This window comes from Chionomys nivalis, chromosome 8, assembly GCF_950005125.1.
Source record: "Chionomys nivalis chromosome 8, mChiNiv1.1, whole genome shotgun sequence".
Taxonomy (NCBI): Eukaryota; Metazoa; Chordata; class Mammalia; order Rodentia; family Cricetidae; genus Chionomys; species Chionomys nivalis.
Window position 1 is genome coordinate 68,367,526 of NC_080093.1, and position 23,908 is coordinate 68,391,433.

At 50.2% G+C, this 23,908-nt stretch overlaps 1 protein-coding gene across 2 annotated transcripts; it reads right to left on the reverse strand.

Moving 5' to 3' along the window:
- Nucleotides 1–92: 92 nt before the first annotated feature.
- Bag3 (BAG cochaperone 3) lies at nt 93–23,300 on the reverse strand. 2 transcript variants are annotated; one of them, XM_057778209.1, is made up of 4 exons: nt 22,854–23,300; nt 6,808–7,137; nt 4,983–5,384; nt 93–1,404 (listed from the first exon to the last, which is right to left on the reverse strand). In XM_057778209.1, exons 1-4 carry the CDS (start codon nt 23,037–23,039, stop codon nt 595–597), a joined length of 1,728 nt encoding a protein of 575 aa, XP_057634192.1. In that variant the 5' UTR covers nt 23,040–23,300; the 3' UTR covers nt 93–594. The 2 variants fall into 2 exon arrangements, with proteins under 2 accessions (XP_057634192.1, XP_057634191.1); XM_057778208.1 differs by having other exon boundaries at nt 93–1,407.
- Between the last annotated feature and the right edge of the window lie 608 nt (nt 23,301–23,908).

Here is a 23,908-nt window from a genome sequence, read left to right on the forward strand (position 1 = left end):
TCACCCACTGAGCTACACCCCCAGTCCTGGAACAACCTTGATGCTACCTGCCACTCTTCAAAGTTCAGAAACCACAAAAATCATCTCGAGAGTTATATAATCACTTTATTTTTTCCCCCACCCCAAAATGTAACATTAAAGCCATTCCAACATACAGATATTCCTAGGGCTTCCTGCACATCTCATTTCGGCTAAAGGTAGGTATTTCAGTAATGAGATGAAGATTATCCCATCAAAATGGCAACGTGTCCTCAAAAACCGGGTTTCAGATTCCTGTAACTCTCTGCCTATCCCCCCAAAGCCCTTCAGTCCAGAGCTACAGGAAGCTCACAGTCAGGTTAACTCATTCTACTCATGCACAGAAAGGGCTCTCAAAACAAGCAGCAGGGTTAGACTTCAGAACAGGCAACTTCTTTTATTTATACAGATAAGAATACAGAAGAAAAGCCCCCTTGGTTAGTGCTTTGCCTCCACCCCACATTACTGCATACCAAGCGGCTATGAATAATAAGGACCAGCTGACTGCAGGTCCTGCAGTGCATGCAACTTAAAAGTCTCTACAGCACACAGTCAGTCCGAGGCTCCGGGTGGACTCTAGGGAGCCACTGGATTGCCAGCCGAGTCCGCTGTGCTGCTGGGATTCGGAGGCGAGGCTGCTTTGGCTTCCGGCTGTTGGCTTTCAGTCTGCGGATCTTCGTTTCCAGGGCTTTTCTCATCCTTCTCAGCGGCCACGACACCCATGCCCATGATTTCCTGCAGTGGCTGCTCTGACCCAAGGTTGCTGGGCTGGAGTTCATAGACTTGTACTTGACCTGGGACGTCGATTGCTTTCTGCTCGAGTTTTTCCAAGATGGTCTGAACCTTCCTGACGCCATCTCTCCTGGCCTGACGCACATCAGCTCGCCCTTCCGGGTCTACAGAATCCAGGGCCAGCAGCTCTTTGGTCAAATACTCTTCGATCATCAGGTACTTTTTATCAGTCTTCTTGCCTTCAAAGTTGTCTACAGCCTGCTCCAGCCCCTGCACCTTCTCCAGGATGGCTTCCACTTTGAGCACACCTGGGTGTTTAGGAGGGGCTTCGGCTTCTGGTTTGGAGGATGCAGGCTCCGCAGGGGCAGGGCTCGGGGCTGCCTTCTGTTCTGCAGCCACATTCTTGGGGGGAGAAGGAACAACTGAAGGGGCTGGGCTTGGAGAAGGACAAGGAATTGGGGCAGAGGAGACCTTCACTTCCACCTTCTCCGCAGGAGGAGGCGGCTTCTGGGAAACAGGCTTGGAGTCTGCCTCCTTGCGGATCACTTGAATGGGGATGTGTCCAGGAGGGAGATCGGGTCCAGCTGGGCCTGGCTTACTTTCTGCTTTGGTTTCAGGTTGGGTGACAGATGGAGGCTCTCGTTGGGTCATGGGCTGCTGAGAAAAGAGGACACAGACTTTTAATAGCCATCTGAAGCAATAATTTATAGCTAATACCAAATAGTAAGAAAATCGGAAATAACCCTTTTATTGAGTGTGTGTGTGTGTGTGTGTGTGCCTGGTGTGCCTGTGGGTGTCAGAGGTCAACTTGCAGAGTTCTGGCCTCCCACCATTCCATGAGCTTCATGAACTGAACTCGGACGTCAGCCTCGCACGGCAAGTTCCTCTTTAGCCACTGAGCTAGAAAATGCCTTTCATAAAAAATATTTTTTAAGATTTACTTTTATTTATTTCTATGTGACCTGTATTACGTCATGTGTCCTGAAGAGGCCAGAAGAGGAAGTCAGATCTCCTAGAGCTGGAATTACGGGCAGTTGTTCACCTTCTGAGCAAACAAGTGCTCTTACCTGCTGAGCAACTCTCTAGGCCTGTAGTGAGACTTTAAGGTCAGCCAAGAGCCAAATTACAAACTGAGTATTAATTACGTATGTGACCAAATTATTTGCTAAGCCTCCAGGGATCAATGTATTTCTTGTAGATGATAGATAGTCTTCTTCTTCTTTTTTCCCCCCGAGATAGGGTTTCTCTGTAGCTTTGGAGCCTGTCCTGGAATTTGCTCTTGAAGTCCAGGCTGGCCTCGAACTCACAGAGATTCGCCCGTCTCTGCCTCCCGAGTGCTGGGATTAAATAAAGGCGTGCGCCACCACCGCCCGGCTCTAGATGATATTCTTATGGTAAGAAAAAGCAGGCTACAGTAATTCTCAAAAATGAAACAGCATGCTGGCTGCTCATGGGTTTGCTCAGGGTACTTTCTGAGTGACTCTATCTCAGCCCTCAGCAGAGACCCTGCCTCCACTCCAGCCTCTCCTTGCTGGACCCTCACAGGTGACCTTTCAAATGCTTGGTCCAGACTTGTAACAGTCTAGTGGTTTCTGCTCAGACCAGTTGTTTGTTTTTGAGAATAAGCAAGATGCTCAAAACAGTTGACCCCTGGAAGAGGTTGGCCCCCGGACACTGGTGCCCTGCTGAGATACAACACCTTACCCTGGCATCTGTCATACAGTCCTTCCAGGGACTGGAGGTCACGGTCATATTTTTAAAAATGAATTATGTTCCGAATGGGAACTGAGAAGGGCTCTTCTTCTAGCATCTAGATGAACACCTGGACTCTAAAATCCTCGTATGCCCGGGTTTCACCAACCAGGAAGAAATGTTGCTCTAGTCTCGCCCCAAGTAAAAATATTAATTCTGCTTTAATGGTCAGATAAGTGAAATCCTTGAAAGCTCTAAAAATGGTTCTATGAACAAAATGTAAGAGAAAGGCCACCAAGGTCAAGGTCAACAGAGGTCAAACTAGTATTAAATGCTCCCTGGCTGACATGGGAAACGTGGAGCAAGCCTGAGGGAAATTCTCATTACCAATGGGCGCTCTTTCCTGGGACTGCTAAACCCCAGGATCCCGAGTGACATGTCTGCCTCACTGGCAAGCTCTGCTTCCACCAAATGCCCTTTGCCCCACATCAGCCCTCACCACTCCTGCCTCCACAGCCACCCCCCACCCTGGGCTCTAAATGCAACAAAAGGCCGGGTAAGGAGAAACACTTAGGAAAGGGCGTCCCGTGCTCTTCAGAAATGTCAAGGTCATGAAAGCTCGAGAGGCTGGGGAACAGTTCCTGAGACTAAAGAGAAGTGATGTCTAAAGGCAGTGTTTGCAGTCCTGGATCAGATCCCGAAACGGGAACGTGCTGGGAAGGAAATCTAAAAAGTGGAGAGTATACTGGATCGTGCTACTGCAAGAATATGGCATTTCTGGAATCGGGCCATCCTACTGTGGTCGTGCTTCTTGGGCAAATATTTGCTGAAGTTTCCAGGAGTAAAGGGCATGGTATTTGCAAACACTTCTCGTGCAGTTAAAAAGTGGACGATAGAGAGAAAGAAGCGACAGAAAATGAGAGCAGTGAGCACGGATAGGACGGGCATTGTCGGGGGCGAGAAGGGGGTACTGGGGATGTAACTCAGTTGCCAGTGTTCGACTAGTGTGTAAAGGGCCCTAGATTTGATACCAGCACCACATGAACCCAACACAGTGGTACACCCTGTAAACCCAGCACTAGGGAAATAGGAACAGGAGGATCAGAAGTTCAAAGTCATCCTCAGAGACACAGTAACTTTGGAGCCAGCCTGGGCTACTTGAGAGAATGTCTTAAACAAACGAAACAGTGGACATGGATGAAGGGCCCCTGAGACTTCTTTGTATGAGTCTTAGAAGACTTCTGAAAATTTGAAATAATTTCCAAATCAAAAAGCTAAAGACAGCGCTAGGGAGATGACTCAGCAGGCAAGACACCTGCTACACACACGGGAGGGCTGGAGTTCGGGTCCCCAGAGCCCACGTGACTGCTTGGATGGTGTGGTGGGCCACCTGTAATCCTAGAGCTCAGGAGGCAAAGAGAAGGTACCCCAAAAGCAAGCTGGCTAGCTAGACTAGTTGTCCTGGCAAAGCTCTGCGTTCAAGTGAGAGACCCTGCCTCGGTATAAAAGGTGGGAGAGTGGAAGACATGTCCTGGCCACCACAGGCCTCCACCACACAAAACATGTATGTATCCATGCATGCATGCACGCCACACACATGCAGAATCAACAAAAAGATGAAGGTTTTCTGTTTCAGGGACTCAGATAATATCACTATTTGTAGGAGATTTCCTTTTAAAAACACTGATAATAATTCAGCTGCTCATGTGGCAGCCAGAGGAGGCCAAGGACACTGAGTGTCCTGCCTCTAAGTTGCAGGCTGTTCAGTTTCAGTAACATTCTCTTCCCAGCTTCCCAGGAGGATACACAGGATTGCACCCATGCTATACCCCGGACCAAGATGACTTTCCATTACCACCTGCCAACGCATCAGTCAAGGGCCGCAGTGCCCTACTGTAAAGGGAGGACAGTGTGTCAGACATGGTCCCTTGTTATCAGGCTCAGGGCTGACGAGATAAGAGAGCCATTTGGTAATGTACAGAATAATCAGGTGCTGGACCCTAAGAGACTCAAGAAAGACGTGGGAGAAAGGATGTGGCTTCAGGGCACAGACTAGCTGCCCTTTGGAGGGCGGGGAGCAGGGACTGCGCTGGTGTTTTATGCCTTGGATCCGGCCTGAGCAAACTCCCAGGGGGTTCAAGAGGATTGCCTGGAGACCAGAGAAAGAGAAACAGTGTACCTCTTAAACTTGAGACTACACAGTGGTTGGAGTGTGAGTGGGGGCACAGGGAGACCAGGAACCACCGGTGTGGTGAGCATTCAGGAATAAAGAATGAGAGACAACACTGAGAGGCAGCATTACCAAGCTCCCCTCTGCCCCTACAGTGAGTGCAATGGGAAGCAAACGGCTGTGGAAAGTTCTAAAGGCTCGACAGTCCCTGTCCTGCGTTTCATCAAGGACCGGCAACTTCCAGAGTTCAGCGTTTCTCGAGCTCTGCCTATGCTGACTAGACAGCATTTTGAGAAAGCCCAGCGCACCTGTAGAATCCCTCAGCTTGCGACAGCCATTTGAATTTCTGTCAGCCACTGCCTCTCCATACCTGAGGTCTGTCAACCACGGTGTGCACGCGGATGGGTGACGGGGAGTGAACCGGTGTGCCGCTTCTGGCCGGAGAGCCCTCCCGGCTGGATGCACCCCGGACTGGTGACCTGAATGGGGATGCTGCCCGAAGTGGCCGGGGCTCCCAGTCATCCCCCTGGATCTTGTGGTACACAGGCTGGTGGGTCTGGTATTCACCCTGCTGAGCTGGGTAGTGAGTCTTCTGGGCTTGGTGGAAGGAGGGCTGGGCTGCCGGCCGAGGGATGTTCTGCTCGTGTATCACGGGGATGGGTATGTAGCCCCGCGGGAGCTGGTGGCTACCCAGATTGCTCCTGCCGGAGGAGGGCAGGCTGGCTGAGGAGGATGAGGAGGAGCAGTCAGAGGCAGCTGGGGACTGAGACCGCTGGAAGAGACAAAGGGCAGAGGCGTGTGTCATGAGTGACCCTGCTGTCCTGGCACTCCGAATTTCCATCAGGCACCCCCTGGCCAGGATAGCACAGTTCCCAAAAACCTTCCCACTACAAACATTTTCAAGGTGTGAGGAGAAAGGCAGCCTTTGTGTGTCCCTTTGTGAGGAAACACGTGCTCAGTGTGTTTGGGGCCCTGGTTTCGATCTCCAGCACCATCTCTCCTAACGCTCGGAATGTCGTTCACTGGGAGAGCACTTGCCTAGCACGCACAAGGTTCTCAGAACCCCAGCATGAAAAGGCTCAGGTTCAAACACTTGGAAGGTCAGTTCTCTGGGCCTCACCTGAAATACGGGCAAAGGTTAGGCCGCCTGCCCACCTCACACGGCTGCTTTAAGGATTAACCGAATGCGTCTGCGCACGTGCCTTGGCAGGCAGCGGTGTGCACTGGAAGGGTGTGGTCTCCTCACTTCCTCTTAACCACTTACTGGAGAATGCAGTGGGACCTCTATTAGGGAGCTGCCCGTGTCTGCACGCAGGCCAGGTCCCTTTCTCTTCTAATCTACCCTCTAGCCATCCAGAAAGTGAAGAAGATGGCTCCTTAGACGGCTCACAACTAAAAGCCTTGTTAACTTAAGTTTTCTAAGATCTCTGCCCAGTATGCTGTTTTGACTCAGATACTGCAAAACTTTACAAACATAGGAAGCACACCTCCAAAGAAGGAGAGGGACCTCCAGTGTCCCACATCAACTATGACCTTTCACCCCGGGATGGTGAAGCTGAACATATGTAGGGGAGGCAGTCAGGACTCTGATACAAGCAAGAAACAAAGGCTCATACTCAAGAACAATGCCAGAGGCCCAGGGGATGAGCTGGAGACAGGAGGAGGAAGAGGGCTTAACTGCTGAGGAACCCTACCAGATCTGCCGGCCACAAGCCTCAGCTCAGAACCGGACGGGCTCTATCTTTTCGCTATTAACGCACCTTGCAGTGCTGAGCTCCAGGGCTCAAGCCCAAGTCTAAAGCTGTTGCCCTCTGACTTAAGCTGTGTTTCCTTTAGCGGCACGCTCTGAAGACAGAGATGCCATCCTGATTTCATCCTCAGCATAGGTCCAAATGGTTGATGTGCGTCTGGAAGGACTGAGCAGAATAACTGAGGGCTCTCTCCGAAACAGAGTCCAGGGTTAATAGAGCGCTCTGACCTAGGAGGCAGGCAGCTCCTTTATGGCCTCTCCTCTATGCATTTTGACCATGCAGCTGCCAGCCTGGCACCAATTCTTTTACTACAGAAATAACACCGGTGTAAGATACAGGGAGCAATATGAGGCTGCCAAACTGTCTCTGCATTGGTGCAGCAGGCCGGGCCCTGAGCCCTGTGTACCACCAGGTATCTGGCCCAGCATGAGCCTGGTCTCTTACCTCAGGTCCATGGGCTGCTGGGGGCTGAGCTGCTGCAGCTGCGGGCACCTGTCCACACTGTTTATCCGGCTGGGTGGCTTCTGTCATGCCGCCACGCAGAGGAGACTGGGACATCTGAGGAGCAGTGGCTGCTGCCTCGGTTCGAAATCGCTGCACCCCAGGCTGGGAGTAGGCATGGAAAAGGTGTGGCTGCCGATTTTCAGCGCCTTCGTGGAGGACAGGAATGGGAATGTAGCCTGGTCGGAGCTGGGGGTATACAGGGTGGCCTTCTCTAGCGGGCAGCAGCCTGGAGCCTTCACGGGAAGGGCCATTGGCAGAGGATGCAGTTTCCTAAAATAAAGTAAGGAGAAATGAAGACTGGTTAGAAAGAGGGCAGAGAGACCCTGAGGGGGAAGGGTGGTGCCGAAGGCCTTGATCCCCCAGGGTGACTTGGGCATCACAGGTCAGACAGGCAAGCTGAGCACAGTGGACAGACCACTCTACCAGCTCTGCTTTTCCCAGATTCCCGGAGACGCTATGTGATCAACAGTTTAAGATTTAAGGGTACCAGGAATGGTGGTGCATTCCTTTAATCCCAGAACTTGAGAGGCAGAAGCGAGCAGTTCTCTGACTTGGAGGCCATCCTAGTGAGTTCCAGGCTACCCTGGGCTATGTAATAAAACCTGTCTCAGGAGAAAAAAAAAAGTTGAGGTACACCTGGAAGTCAAAGTATCAGTCTGAAGCACAAGAGGGATCCCACTCTCCCACAGTGGGGAGACAGGTTTTTCTGGGTGACAGTAAAGCAGAGTGTAGGGCAGCAGCAGACAGCAGCTAACTGCCCCTGCAGATCTGCAGAGGCTGACACCAGGAGGTGACCCGGAAAGACTCAACTAGGGCTACTAAACTGTACCAAACTTCTCAGCTCCCAATAAAGCTCTCATGTTTCCCAACCACAAAGTTTGTATTTGATCCAATCACAGAACCTAACTTGAAAATCTTTCTGGAGAAGCATATATGTTTGTGTGCCGTGAATGTGGTCGTGTGTGTGTGTGTGTGTGTGTGTGTGTGGTGTGGTGTGTGTTTCAGGGGCTAGCTACTTGGAAATATTTTTAGAACACGTTGCAAGAAAGGGAGATACACAGGAATGCAGAAGTGGTGCAAGAAGAGAACAAAACCCGGGGATTAGTCACGGTGCCAGTCTCCCGGGCCAGCTCGCAAGTCTCTGCCTGGCTAGACTTTACAGCAAGGTTGCTGAACTTTCTGCTAGGCCCATCTGTGCATTTCCTTGTAAAATCCAGTTACGACAAAAGAACCACTGAGCCAGGTCAGCAGTACCCCCTCCTCCCAGCCCACCACAGTGGCTATCCGATCAGGTTCCCAGCGCTACCATCCTCCCATCCTCCCCAGGTGTCTGATCACCCTCGGCTGGAAGAATCCTGCTGGGTGAGTTTGGTCAGAATCTCCTTTGGCTTGGAGCAGCTTTCCCTTTGAGTGATTTCCTGGCCACATGTCCCTCCCTGCGCGTTGCCGTGCTCAGAAGGAGCTGTGCTCATCTAAACTTTCCCTGGCCCTGCTTTGACAAGTACCATAGATACCACAGAACATTTCCCCTATCCCCCAATAAGCTAAACCCTGTTTGGGCTAAGAACAGTTGGGGGTCCTTCTCAAGTCCTATCACAAAGTTGTTCCTTTAGAGGCCTGGCTATTTTGGGGGACCCTTGAGAAGGCCAAGTTCCAGATGTACCTCTGGGGAAGATCTTATTTCAGATACCGAGGCCGGCCAGCCACTCACTGGGCAATGACATCTCTCTCCAATCAGCGGCTGTGCAACTTAGCCTCCAGCCGCCTCCTGAGCAGACGCGTCCTTCCACAGAGGAGGGGAGCTGGGCTCTGTCACTTGTACATATCCAAGTAGGTCGGTATTTAGAAGAGCGAGCCTTCCTCTGTGGGGTAGTTCTCTAAATGGCAAACAAATGTCAGAAGCTGAGACTCTGTGAGCTCGGGGTGTCATTTCTACAGCTGCAGACCCGGGCAAAGGCTAAGAACGGACCCCTCACGGTTCATTTGCACCTTGAGTGAAAAGGCATTAATTCCGCCACGTTTTCTATTTATGTACGGGTCTGGACACCAGGTAGCTGGTCCTGGAATGTGACCCTTTCAGGCCCATCCACCGCCTCTCTCCTGTTGAGACCTTGCCCCTGGAGGGCCTCCAAAAAACAGAAAAGGCAAGGGTGTCACTGTGTCCTTGGGGAGAGGGGCAGACAAGCACTTGGTACTCTCAGATTAGAATGCCCACGTGCTCAGGACATCAGCATTATTTTAGCCTGCTTAACTCTCAGGTCACCCAAGAGCTGGGAGGAGATCCAGGCTTCACTGACAGAACCCAGTTCTGGCCATGAGGCGTGCACCATAGGGAGCTGGCAAGAGACAACCAAAGAATCCTGCTATAATAACGTATTTTCTAGGCAATGTATCCACTCACTGGGACAGGCACCCTGCTTTGCAGTTGAAATCAGACTTTGCATAGTCCTGTCCTATGTTTTGGGGGACTGCCTGTGACTTATTGTTTCTTCGGCACGAACAGAGTCTCAGGCACTACTTACCCCCTAGAGTCAGGCAGCTAACAAGCCTGAGCTAGCCTCATCTAAAACTTCCAGGGAACATCAAGCCACCACTCCGATGGGCCCCAGGGGTCATCAAACCAACAAGATATGACCCTTGCAAATAAGACAAGTTAAAGGGCTGGGGATATAGCTCACTTGGTAGAGTGCTGGCCTAGCATGCAAGAAATCCTGCGTTCAGTCCCAAGGAGTACATAAGAACAGATACAGTGGTGCACACCTATAATCCCAGCACAAGTTCAAGGCCATCTCCAGCAACACACTGAGTTTGAGGTCAGCCTGGACTACATGAGACCTTGTTCAAAAACTAGACAAGTTAACGCATGGAACAAATGGGAAACGTGTTTACCTGAAAAGCCGGGGTGGCTGAGGTATTAGATATGTGTTTCCCACCGTGGAGGCCAGCCTCACTAGAATCCAAGCCCATTTTTACCATAGCCTCGCTAGAATCCAACGTCATTTTTACCATCAGCCAACAGCTCAGTGAGCACAGATAATTCCCTTCCCCGTAAGCCTTTACTTCCACTTCTTTAAAGCAAAGCAGGCAACAAGCGCCCTACAGTACTGTGAGATTGTTTGTTTGTGACAGGGCCTTACATGTAGCCCAGGCTGGCCTCAAATTTCTGGTCTTCCTTGAACTACCCGGGTACAGCGATTACAGGTGTGATGCTAGGCCTTGCTTTCTGATTTTTTTTTTCAATTTTTAAATGTGTTTTAGTGTTTTCCTTGCATGAATGTATGCATGTGTGCCCGGTATCCTCTGAGGCCAGAAGAGAGCATAGGATCCCCAGGGACTGAAGTCACGAATAGCTATTGGCTACCACGTGGATGCTGGGAATCAATCACCAGCTCTCTAGAAGAGAGCATTCAGTGCTGAGACTCCTCTCCAGGCCTGAGGGTTTTGTTTGTTTGTTTGTTCGTTTGTTTGTTTGTTTTAAAGACTGAAATTCACTTGTATGTTCCAGATCCAATTGCCTTTGCTGGCCTTTATTAGATAGTCGTTAACTGCTGTCCCTTGGGTGAAGTTTTATACAACACACTGAAGAGGGATATGCAAAATACCTAGAACAAATCAAGGTTCCCTCCCTAAAGAGACACAAGAGACTCCAAAGCATCAAAGGAACCCAAAGTGAAGGACAAAGCTAACTGATGGTGACATAAACCTGCATGCAGTCATCTATGAAAGTGGCTTGGAAGGTTCTAGAAGGAACCTTGAGTTAAAAGATTCTCTGCATCTGGGTGGTGCATATGTGCATACACCTCAAACACTGCACTTTTCTGCAGCCCCTTACCGCTCGCTCCGTCACAGCTTACCCACCGGACCCTATGCCTCTCACAGACAGGCCTGACTGGGGGGCTTCTCCTAGGGTCAGCCCCTATACCAAAGGCACTGACGACCTTGCATCTTATGCAGCTCACCTATACCTCAACTGGAAAAGCAAAGAAAGAGAAGTAGGCAGCCCCATTCAGCTCACACAGGGACCTAGACAGGAGGGGCAACATATAACCCGCATCTTGCCAGAAGTGTTAGGCCTGGGCCCAGGGAGGAAGAGGTGCGGTAACCAAGAGCGGATGCTACAGCTATGGCAGATGGAACTGAAGGGAGAGGGTCATCAACAGACGCCTCAGTGAGGTAGGAGGAGCCAAGGAGGACTGAAGAAGTCAGAGATGAATGAGGAGTGGGGACACCAAGGCAGACATGGGAAGGAGTGTAATGAGAAAGAGAAGTGAGCAAGAGATAGGAAGCCCTCCGTTGTGGAAGGAAAAGCAGGAACCTCCACCAAGACTCTGGCCTTGAGTCAACAGGAAACGGCGCTGCTGGCTGGCAGTAGCTGGAGCGTAGTGACGGGCATCCAGGTAAGCCTGGCCCAGGGACTTTCCTTAGAGTCCTGAGTCTCGTGGGTGTGTGAACTAGTAACCCACACACGCCAACTGACAGAAAGCCATCATTAAGAGTGCTGCACCCTAAAGAAGTCCCAGGCTCCCCTCTATCCCTCTGCTGGGTTTTGTTTGAAAAAAAAAATATTTCAAAAAACCAACTGACTCACAGAATAGGTCAATAACACATCTACTTCAACAATAATTTCAGCCATAGCGAGGTGTGCACCACAGTGCCTTGGCTTTGCTGATGTTCCGGCTCTTACTCTGGAGTCTCAATGGCAAAAGCCTGTTTTCATTAAGAAAAAACACTGCCTGGGAGAGATGCAGGGTCCATTCTAACGTGTGATGGTCTCATGATGAAACATGCATGCATACACACCAAAAGAAAATGTATAATATGTGTAATTCCTCTTGAATACCATTTAAACATACCTCTTTGGTTCAGAGCTATTCTCAAGTTCAAGCTCACGTCCACAGGAGACTCGGGGTCACACCAGCGTCTTTGAGGTAAGACTCACCATCTCTACCTGCACTCCTGACTGCAGTGAGGACCTCAGGAACCCTCTCCACCCACACAACAAGGGCTGGGCACAAACACAGCTACTGATCAGATGCCTGAGAACCTTTCACCTCTTCCTGGTGACCTCCTTGCAGTCCAGCTCATTATCCTTATCGTTGATAAAGCCCTCAGGAAGGCCTACAAACTCTAATTAGGAAACGAGGGCCTCGGGCTGACTTTCACTTATCTTACTGCATTAATTTATAAATGAATGCACTAATCTTACTCTTGTTTTATAGTGAAAACATTATTGCAAACATTAAAATCCTGAGGCTATCTTAGGGTACCAAACAACTCCATGAGATGACCCAGGGAAAAAATCAGGAAAAATACTAAATGAGCCCAAATGTGTCCTTTTAGGCATAAAACATTATTAGAAAAAGCCTGAAGACAGGCTCTGAGCCCAGTGAGTGATGGGTTTGTCTGCAGGTCTGCAGGAAGTGCGAAAACACTAAGGGACAGACACACCACCGACAAGAAGACAGGAAAATCGCACTTGGCTGCCCCGCCCCACCCATGTGCTCCGTGAGCAGACTGCAGTCCCTCCCTAGACCTCAGTTTTTCTTAGCTATAAAATTCAAGGGGGAGCCCAGAAATATCCTACAAAGTATTGGTTCTCAGGCTGTAGGACAATGGAGCACCCAGGAAAAATAAAACTGGTGAAAGCTGTGTCCATGCCAAGAAATCTTACTCAAACTGGGAGGACAGCCTGTGGTGCTGGTGTGAAGAAGGACCTGAGGTATTCACCAGAAACTCCTGGAACTCCTCGACGGCCATATCACCACAGACATGCCTTCATTTATCAGAAACCAGTACCCCAAAGTTTTATAGCCCAAATTAAGACAAGGCTGAACTCCACCCCCACCCTCATATATTAAAAGCAGGGTTGGGAGAACAGCTCTTGGGTTTGGCAGACTCAGTTTCCCAGAACAGAATGAAAAGCAAGCCTCGACCCAACCACAGTTGGTTCTCTGTACACTCACTCAGTAGGTGGCTCTCTGAACCCTGGATACCCCTTCCTGGCTCTTAAATGAACTGGGCTTAATACCTAAAATCAGAGTTCCGATTTATCAGGAGCAATGGTGGCGAGCAGGACTTCAACTCAAGCCCCAGAGTCTTAAGTAGAACACTAATTCCATGAGCTGGGTTTTCAGGCCAGAAGAGCTTTCTCCCAGGTGAGCTGTTGAGTCTTACTAACAATACTCAAAACTGCTAACACCAGTGAAAAGGCAGAGGTTTCAAAGAGACACAGTGTAAGCCCCAGTGGGGCCAGGATCTGGGCAGAAACGAAGTGGCTGGGCTCGCCTCTATCAGGTGGGGTACTCATCACAGCCTTTGGGTCCAAAAGACCACATAAATGACTGATCATCGATGAGATACCTAAGCCAACATGCATTCTGGCAACTAAGCTCAAAACTCTCTTACTCCCCTGGGTTGTGACATTGCTTCTGGAGGGCAAATTCTGGGCAAATTCTGAATCAGAAGGCAGACCCACATGCCACTCAAGTCTGTTCACAGTGCTTCTGAGGAGACAGGTTTTGTTCTGGGACTCCCGGAAAGACAGAGGGCCATGGAGCTGAAGATGGCTCAGCGGATAAGAGCACTGGCTGCTCTTCCAGAGGTTCTGAGTTCAATTTCCAGCAACCACATGGTGGCTCACAGCCATCTATAGTGGGGGTGGGTTTGCATGTTCACATTGGCCTTGAACTTGCTATGTACTTGAGGATGATCTTGAACTCACGATCCTCCTGCTTCTTGTCCCCCAAGTGTAGGGATTAGAGGCATGTGCCACCTCAACTGTCTATCATTAAAGGACATGAGAAAGTCTTTGTAAAGACTGAGCTATTCCCTGTGTTGAGCTACAATCCCGCACCATCATTCCCAGAGATTCCCAGAGAGATGGCTCCGCAGTTAAGAGCACTGACTGCTCTTCCAGAGGACCCAGGTTCAACTCCCAGCACCCACATGACAGCTCGCAACTGTCTGACTCTGGTTCCAGAGGCACCCTCACACAGACATCCAGGCAAAACACCAATGCACAGAAAATAAAAACAAAGTTTTTTTAAAAATAAAGAGAAAGACTAGTTAGCAAGAATGCCAAGGTCTAACTAACCTGGAAATAAACAGGGCCAAAGAAGCACCCTAAAAACCTAAGCCCTGAGCTATTCTTTCAGACGCTAGTCAGCTACTTGGGGAGGGGCTTACACACAGAAAACCTCGCTACTGGGAAACTGCACATAAATGCAAGGAATGGGGCTCCCTTGCACACCCAAAGGCTTAGTGGGGAGGAAAGTCAGGCCAGGGCAGGGTGCGTGAAGGTTGGCCTGGGAGCAAGGCATCTGTTGCCACCTCCTCAAAGTTCACATTGTGTCCCTCTGAGGAGCCCACGCACAGTCTGAGGGCTAGTGTAACCAGCAGCAGCTGCCAGGGTTTCCCCTGCTGGAGGGAGCAATGGGAACCCACAGCCAGCCTCCAGCCTCCCACGTTCCCAAGCCCTGGAACCTTCCTCTGGTTTTCCACACGTCAGATAAAAGAATGGGATGGATCCCTAGTCACAGGGGAAGCTGGTGCACAGCTCCACGAGGAGCCCAGTCGAGAGACACTAGGCTCCTATACTCACAGCTTCAGGGAAAAATCAAGTACTTTCTTCTTCTGGGGGAGAAAAGAAAAAGAAAGGTCACCTGCAGACAGAAAAGTTCTACTCTGGGAAGCAAACTGAATTTCAAAAGCTCAGGAGGAGGCCCTCCTCGGGCCTGGAGCGGTTCCACAGCCTTCCTCAGGTGTCACTCATGGCAGACTGAAGGGAAACGCGGTGGTCCTGTCACAGGGCCTTCACCTCTAATGTTAAGGTTCTCAGTCACTTATTCCCTGCCGTGAACTGGACTCCTGGCTCTTGCCGGGCACTGTTCTGAGCACTCAGGAGACAATGAGGGACAACTTCTTCTCAAGGAGTCAGGGCCGAAGAATGAAGAAGAGTCCAATGCAGCACAATGCAGTGTCCCTCCTGTCCGTCCCTGGTATAAAAGAACAAGTCCTCAGAGCCAAGGGGCCTGATGGAGGCCCTAGAAGGTGCCAAGGCCTTCATCTGAACCCCTGCTGTGTCCCAAGCTACCGTGTACCTGAACACAACCCTCACAGGGACAATGGAAGCCTAGGTCAGGGTTCTAAGGGCCATCTGGACACCAACCAAGGGAGAACCAGTTACATTTGGGACAAACTTACGAGAGAAAAGACTTCAGGCCTGGCTGTTGTCCGAAAGACCCATGTATACCCAGGTCTGCTACATGGGAAGGTCAGCTGGATGCCGGTCTACAGAGACCTCCCCACTTCACGGTAAACATCTTTAGGAACAACACATAGGCTTCAGTTCAAGCTGAACTTGAACTTGAACGAAGCACTGTCCATGCACTCCCTCCTTTGATCCTCTCAACCCTGTTAAGAGTGGTCCACCGACAGAGGGACCAGGCTAATGGAGGACGTGCAACTTGCTTGAGATTTCTAGAACCCAGGCTTGTCTGGCAGTAAGGCCGGGCACATAACTTTTCCCATGCTCCCTGACTGTCACTCTTGAATGCTGTGTGTCAACATTTGTGATCTCTCCAAACCCTTCGGTTCCACTGCTCCTGAACCGAGGCTCAGTCTGGGTACTCTCCAAGTCAGGGAGCGCCCGCTGTGTGCTGAGTCACTGGCCCAGCCAAGGCATGACCGGCAAGCAAAGACTTTGGGCTCCATTCCGAGTCACCCAGCCTCTAAGACTTCACCATCACCAGAGATAGGGGTGCTACAGGAGGGAGACAAGACAGTCACACCTCACAGATGAGGGGATCTGGCTTGGATGCAGACAGCCTGAGTTAACCTGGAAGGGTGAACCAACCACAATGCCTTTTCTTCTACCCACTCAGCTGCCTTCCAATTCTCCCACCATTTGGTTTTTCAAAACTACCCATTCCTTATTCATCCATTCAGTGTCCGAGAAAGACATTTCGAAATAACTGAGGAAAAGCCCCTACACTTCTACTTTGGTGAGTACTGGAGAAGATCCTTTGGAATAGGAAGAATTGTTTTCCAAGAAAATGCTAAGGCATTTTCAGTGGGAAGCCCCAGTTCGAAGGACACAGTCCTGTGCTGGGAACTCGGGAAACGTGATGGGTTTACAGGCTCCCCTGATGCAGACTGGCGGCAAATAGCGATTCTAAGTGGTTCTGGATAGACAGTAAAGAACTTTATATATGTGGTGTCTGATCTTACTGCCAGCCACAAGAAAAAATAATTAGATTCCTTTGCCAGAGCCACCAGGCGCTGTCTGCTCCGGATCTGCAGTGTCTGGTTGCTGTCGTTTCCCAGCCCCTCCCTACAGACCCGACGAAGATGCTGTGTCACTGATGGGAACGAAACAGCTCCTCCAGACCTGCGAGGATGGGCTCAGGGAGTCAGCACTGACCGCTGCACAGAAAAGGCCATTCAGAAAGTGACTAAGGGGACAGGCCTCTGGGGGACATCTGGGAACCTAAGGACAACACGGTTGTGCTGGGGGATTGCCAAAGGGCTTCTTAAGATACACTTTATGTTTATACTTCTATGGAGCCATTGTCCCATGCCCACAGATTCTGCTAGGCAAGGAGAAGCCGAGATGAAACAGACTGCCGGGAACACTCAACAGGGTTGAGAGCCAAAAGGGCAAAGCAAGAGAGACCACCACTTAGAAAAGATTCAGGTTAGAGAGCAGTGCGGAGTCTAGAGCTGCCACAGCCTGCTTCTGGCCCGAGAGAGGCGAGGCAAGTCAGTAAACATGCCTGACACTTCCACAGAAACAGGAGCAGGAACGACAGGCCAGCCTGTCTGTGGAGCCACAGGCTAGGTACATCCCTCTGCGTCATGGAATAGTTTCCACCTCAGTGTCTGGAGTATTTAAAGAGACAAGGTTTTCAAAAGCGCATATCCACATCCAACACACATCCACACTGCCTGGCTTCCCCCAGAGCTACCAAGGCCCCAGAGATATGTTTCATAGAAACAAGTTGATGGCTTTGTAACATCAACTGTCACACACACACACACACACACACACACACACACACACACACACACAGAGTCACATGTGCCAGACAACGGACAAAGGTCAGCTCCTGTATATATGTGCAGTGAGGAGATCCGGTCCCTGGCTAGGCGTCCCTAAGGTCTGAGGCAGCAGTAGATTTATGTTGTGGTTCCTCACAGTGCAAAGCAGGGGGGAAGGGGTAGGAGAACAGAACAGCGGGGTGGGGGTGGGGCATGAGGATGCTCATCAGGGCTGTCACTGTAGAGTCTCAGAGCCTTGTTCAGCTCTCAGCTTTCCTTCATAAGGCCTCGCATATGTTTAAGATCAAATTAAAACATGAAGGAAAAAAAGAAAAGAAAAGGTTCAGATTAGGTATGGTTTCCTATTTTGGATGGAAGATACCAGAACAAACATTTTTAATGTCGAGAAACGGTCATAAACATGTAGAGTGGTTTATATAAGGAAACCATGTGCCATCCCAGAAACAGGGCCAGTGCTAATCAAGCCTCATGGGGTGGTATGAGGCTTTCTGACTCACCACCAGCCCCAACGGCACCCAACGTTTTAAGCTTTCTCAGCCCTGACTAACGTCAAACGCTGCCACAATTTTCCTGTGTACGAATCTAACCCTCATAAAGGACAAATCTACTTCACAAAATGAGGGACAGACTGTGTCCTGGGCGGTGCAATCAGTTCTTGTGTGAGCCAAATACACAGGCTGTTCTTTAGAGGGAAAACGAAGGTCTTGGATGCACACCCTCCCGCGGCACGTGGCTCTGCTCCCGGTCCACTCCCACCAAACCACTGACCTGCTGGAAAGGCGAGGGGAATAAACAGCCACTCATTTCCTGACTCTGCTAAGAGGCGCACTGGCCTGTGATGGATGTAGAAAGAGCAAAATGACCTCATCTCTAGAGAATAGGAGGCTCGGCTGAGCCCGAAGCAGAATAAATGGGTCTTTCCACTTTAACCGTAACTCAGAAAAGACTTCCAATGTTCTGTGAAGAAGGGACGTTGCTCCCTCTCGCAGATCTACGTCCAGTCTCCCAGAGTGGAGGTGAGACGGTGGAGGACAGAAAGGAGGCAAAAATTCCAGGCCCGGGGAGGAGGGCAGTCTCCTCGCTCTGCCACGATCACCCTGCCACTGGGCACAGGGTCTCGAGGCTCCAGCAGTCAAACACCAGGAGTGTTGGCAGGTCAGATGTGAAGCAGGTCACGACCAAGGTGGAAGAATCAGAATCGCCAGAAAACCCTTTGAACTTACTTCTGGGTGCCATTCTGGCCAATTCAGATTCAAAGTGGGGTGGGTCAAGTAACTACGATGTGCATTTTTAAAGATTTATTGTTTCTATTTTATTTACACGTGGCTACATATATGTCTGTGGAACTGGAGTGAGCCACGTGATATGGGTGCTGGAAAGTGAGCCCAGGTCTTCTGCAAGAGCAGCAAATGCGATTACCTCCTGAACCATCTCTCCAGCCCCTTAGCAGTCTTAAAATGCGACCGTGGAGGGCATCAAGATGGCTTGACAGGTAACGACACCTACCACCACCAAGACTACGGGCCTGAGTTCCATCCCAAGAACCCACTTGGTGGACACTTCCACCTCCTTGTCCTCTCACCTCTACATAGAAGCCATGATGTGTGTGCCACGCAAACAAAATTAAACTGAATTAAAAGAACAGAACAAAACTCTGGAGACTGCCAGGTTGGTGAGTCCCCAGATCCACAGAGGTAAGCAGCCCTGCTCCATGAAAGAGGACAATCTGCCTGGTAAGGGACCAGCAATCTCGAGTACCTGGCCTCTGTTTGTTCGTGGGGGAGAGATGCTGGGGAGGGGCTACCAGGGCTCATGCATCTCCAGACCCCAAAGTGAACACTGACGTTGCTACAGAAAAAGGGGTCTTGGCTGGCGTGGGTCTCCCTGATTAGTGGAAAACTGTGCGGAAAACTAAGGCTGCTGAGAAAGGCGTTGCATACAGACATCACGGCTCCAGCAGGAACAGGCCAAGACACTGGTTCACTACAAAACAGGGGTAGGAGGCCTGCTACCACCTCTTCAGAGACTACAAAAATCAACCCTGAGGAGACAAAGTGTAAGACTGACTACAACACAAAGGGCCAGTGGGTCCCTTCTCCCCACGAAGGACTCATCTTTATCAGCTTTGACTGTCAACAACCACGTGGCTTTCTTTCCCAGCTCAGTGAAAGGATCCTCATCGACTGAGAAGCAGCTCCCACCCAAGGGGAATATGCTCTGAGGGTCTCTTAGCTCTTCCCAGACAAGTCTTTGTTTAGGCAGCAGCTCTTTCTCCTTAGGCTTCAAGAAATCTATGTCGCCGGGCGGTGGTGGCGCACGCCTTTAATCCCAGCACTTGGGAGGCAGAGGTAGGCGGATCTCTGTGAGTTCGAGACCAGCCTGGTCTACAAGAGTGAGTTCCAGGACAGGCTCCAAAGCCACAGAGAAACCCTGTCTCGAAAAAAAAAAAAAAAAAAAAAAGAAATCTATGTCAAGGAATAGGGAGATGGCTTGGCAGTTAAGAGGTGCCTTCTGTTATCCAAGAGGACCTGAGTTCGATTCCCAATATTCACAAGTTGGGTCACAACCACCTATAACTCCAGCTCCAGGAAATCCAACACCCTTTAGGCTCTGAGGGCACCTGTACACAGGCAGACACATAAAAACAAAGAAACCAATTTCTTTTTTTCTCTTTGTTGTTTTGTTTTTCTAAACAGGTTTCATCTGTAGCCTTGGAGCCTGTCCTGGAACTAGTTCTTTTGTTGTTGTTGTTGTTGTTTTATAATTTTTTTAATATTTATTTATTATGTGTACAATATTCTGTCTGTGTGTGTGTGTGTGTCTGCAGGCCAGACCTCATTACAGATGGTTGTGAGCCACCATGTGGTTGCCGGGAATTGAACTCAGGACCTTTGGAAGAGCAGGCAATGCTCTTAACCACTGAGCCATCTCTCCGAGCCCCTGTTGTTGTTGGTTTTTTGTTTGTTTGTTTGTTTTTTGAAACAGGGTTTCACTGTAGCTATCAATTCTGTCTTAGAATGAGCTCTTGTAGACCAGGCTGGCCTAGAACTCACTGGGATCCACCTGCCTCTGCCTCCTGAGTGCTGGGATTAAAGGCGTGCGCCATCAGCCGTAGAAACCAATTTCTATTGTAGGATATTAAAGGTTTTCCCAGTTTGCAGCCTGCAGTAAGTAAAACTGCCCCAGTCACACAGATGTTCTGTGACCATCAAAGCTTCAGTTTGGAAGGAGCAAAGCCCAGGCTCAAAGCAAGCACAGCTTGAGGGACTTGGCTCCTGGACGGAAATGTTCGTTTTCTCCTCATGCTTTGGTACCATGCTGGCAAAGGAACCCCTTCTCCTGAGTTAATCACAACCCACCATCAAAATCCCGGCTAGCAGGGCAGTCGGCATGCTCCAGTTTCATAAAAGTTCACCCACTTCCACTTTTGTACAGGTCAGTCCGTTTGACCCCTCTGTTTGCTATTGGAGCTAGGTGGGTGGCCTTCAGAAACACACTTGAATTCTCTGCATTTCCTTATACGGAAGGAAGCAGGGCACCATTAAGGGTCTTGTAAGTTTAAAATTACAATGGTGAAAATTTCTAGGTTTTTTAAGCCTAGGACATCTATCTGATTTAGTACTCTGCACTTTGTTTAGTAAGAACAATGTTAACTTGCTTAGTTTTTTTTTGGTTTTTCGAGACAGGGTGTCTCTGTAGCTTTGGTGCCTGTCCTGGAACTAGCTCTTGTAGACCAGGCTGGCCTCGAACTCACAGAGATCCGCCTGCCTCTGCCTCCCGAGTGCTGGGATTAAAGGCGTGCGCCACCACCGCCTGGATAGTTGTTTTTTTTTTAACCTTGCACAGTCTAAAGCATCTACTTCGTGGCTATAACACCTACCTCGTGGCTACAGAAAGATCCCAGCCTTCAAGCTGGGTGGTGGTGGTGCACACCTTTAATCCTGGCACTCAGGAGGCAGAGGCAGGAGGAATCTCTGTGAATTTGAGGCCATCCTGGTCACAGAGTTACAGGACAGCTAGGACTACACAGAAAAACCCTGTTTGGAAAACAAAAACCAGTTCCCACTTGCTGAGCACCAGCATGGGCATGTTCAAATTGGATCCTCACTCCCAACAAGGGGTGCCACCAGGTTGTGTGTGATTCTTCTTGGAGTTATAGGAAGGAGGTTTCAAAAATACAGCTGTATACCACTGTAATACACTACGGGTTTTCTACTCCCCAGAAAAAGAGAACATTTTTACCCACTAATGAGTAAAACAGACACACACAAAAAAGATACAAGTATGCCCACCCAATTTCAGCCAGGAATAAATACATAATTAATTCCTTGTAAAGGTAAACTCCTGAGTATGTGGCTCACTGCTGAGTATCGTGGTTGTAGCGGTAGTTGTAAGAAAAAAGTGTGTCTGGCATTCTCAAGGCCCTGGGTTCAACCCCAGCATCACATGCATAAAAATGAAAATAGAATTTTCTAAAATGCTGATTTATAAAGCATTTCAAATTTGGTGAGTTTTTTTTTTTGAAAATCCCAAATAATATATCAACTCTTTACTGCTTTTATTTTCTTCAAACAGCAATAATTGGGGGGGGTTGTTTTGTTTTGTTTTTTTGTTTTGTGTAAGGGAAAGTTTCTCTGTAGACAAGGCTGGCTTTGAACTCACAGAGATCCTCCTGTCTGCCTCCCGAGTGCTGCGATTAAAGGTGTGCGCCACGACGCCTTTAAGACTAGTCTTGAAGTGTAATTATTTTGCCAAACTTTTCATTTGGCAAAAGATCAAATTTACAAAAATTATTACTTATCAGTATGCTAAGTATGACTCTTATTAATTATATATTAAGAGAGCCTACCTAAATTTGTATCTTTAGGTATTTTATTCAAAATTTAATTTTTTTAAAGACAAGGCCTTATTTTGCAGCACAGGCTAGTTTCATTCCAAATTTAATTAATTATTATTTCTTGAGGCAGACTCTGGCCTTGAATTCCAGACCCTTCCGCCTCAGCCTCCTGAGTGCTGGGACGACAGGACTGCACCACGCCAGACCCAGACTTCGTCTCAAATCTGTGCTTTCAAATTTTCTTGCCCTTGATGCTGACATAACATGCCCGGCTGTACGCAAACGCAGCATACACCTGCTGTGTTCACAAGACTCCCCAGCTGTTTCTGTTAACAGAGTCCGAGTATTTTAATACGACAATAACAAGAAAGAATTACGCCATTAAAAATATATTCTCTCCAGTGTGAGGCAATGGCTAAGCGTGCGAGACAATGTCGGATCTCTAGTTTTGAAACTGTCAGAAAGAGTATCCTTAAAAAACAACAACAAGATCAAGTATCCTCTAAATGAAAGCTGTTTCAATCAATAACACAAGTTAAACTTTAAATATAGGGGTAAATTAACTTATTTACTCGAGCCTACTGAGTCACTCTATGCCTGAGATCCAGCAAAGTCACAGGAAAAAAAACTAAGTTCAGAACTTGAAGGTGAAATTCCCAAAGAACTCCACCTCTAGCCTCTCTGGGAGCCCGGCCGGGCGCCGTCAGCCCCGGAGAGAGCCGAGGGTCTCAGCACGCGAGGCGGCGGGACAGAAAGGCGGCGGCCGGGCCAGGCCTGGGCCTCGGCCGCTCATCGGGCCGCTCGCCCCTCCCGGGGGACCCGGCGCACGGCAGCTCCGGCCTCAGGCTCTTCGTCCTCCGCAAGAAGCTGGTGAAAACGACCCCATGATGTCACCACGAGGGTGGCACCTCGCTGGCTACCCTCCAAGGCCACCCCTCCGGAGGCTCCCCAGGGCCCGACGCCTGTCCGGGGAGGGTACGGGAAGGGGCTCTCCGGGCGGGCGCAGCAGGGCGCGGGGTGGGGTGATCCCCCTAGCCCTGGCCCGACCCGGCCCCTTCACGGTCGAGGTGGGATCGCGAGCCCGACTCACCTTGGGGCCCTCGGGGGGCACGCGCGGGTCGTTCCACGTAGTGGTGCGACTGTTGTGGTCCACGAAGAAGGGCCAGCCGGTCTGCGGGTCGATCTTGATCTCCCAGCCCGGGGGTAGGGGGTCTCGGTCACCGGCTCCGTTGCCGGACGCCATCTGCATCACGGGAGATTGAGTTGCGGCGCTCATGCTGGGTCGGGGTCCGCCCGGGGCGCGGAGCTAGGGCGCGGGTGACGAGGTCGTGGAGTGCGGGCACCTCTGCGTCGCCGACGTGTTCGGGAAGCCGGCGCCGGGCACCTTTATGAATTAAAGGACTGGGTGACGTGGCCGGAGAGGGGTGGAAGTGTCTGGAAATAGCTTCCTCGCTGCCAAAGGGGAAGGAGGAGATAAAGGGAAGGCAGCAACTGGCCGGCTAGAAACTTCTGGTCCCATCCAGAGAACTTGGCGGCCGCCGCGGGCTGGATGTGGAGCTCCGCCCTGAGTCATCAGCTATAATCGCGGTAGGGCGGGGCCGTGGGCGGGATCGGAGGCGGGGATCTGTCACCCGCCCCGCCTCCTCGTTTTCTCCCGCTGTCCCTCCCAGCAGCTGTCCTGTGAGCGTCCCGGGGCGCGTCTGCGTCCTGGGGCCAGTGCGCCTCGCAGTGGATGGGTGTGCACCGGTGTCCTTGTGCGCCCACGGTGGTTTTGATCTCCGGACTCGCCGCTACTTCTTCACTCCTCGTAGGCAGTCTCGGGCCAGGAAGCCCACGGGCCGGGTGCCTGTGGCCCCGCCTCTGTGACGGGACTAAATCATCTTTAAACTCGGAAAGTCTCGTCCGCCCCCACGCCCAACTACGCTAATACACTGGCGTCCTGCAGTGACGTTTTAATAATTTTCTCTCAAGGGCTTTGGGACTTCTCCCGAGAAGTTCTAGAATGCTGATCTGACGTCACACACACAAAAAAAGCAAGAAAGTACTGTGGAAACTCACCTGCCTGCTTTGGAAACCTGAAGAACAAAGAAATGAACTGATGGTTTCATGCTCTTGGCCTTCTCTAGTATAGACACTTTCTTACAG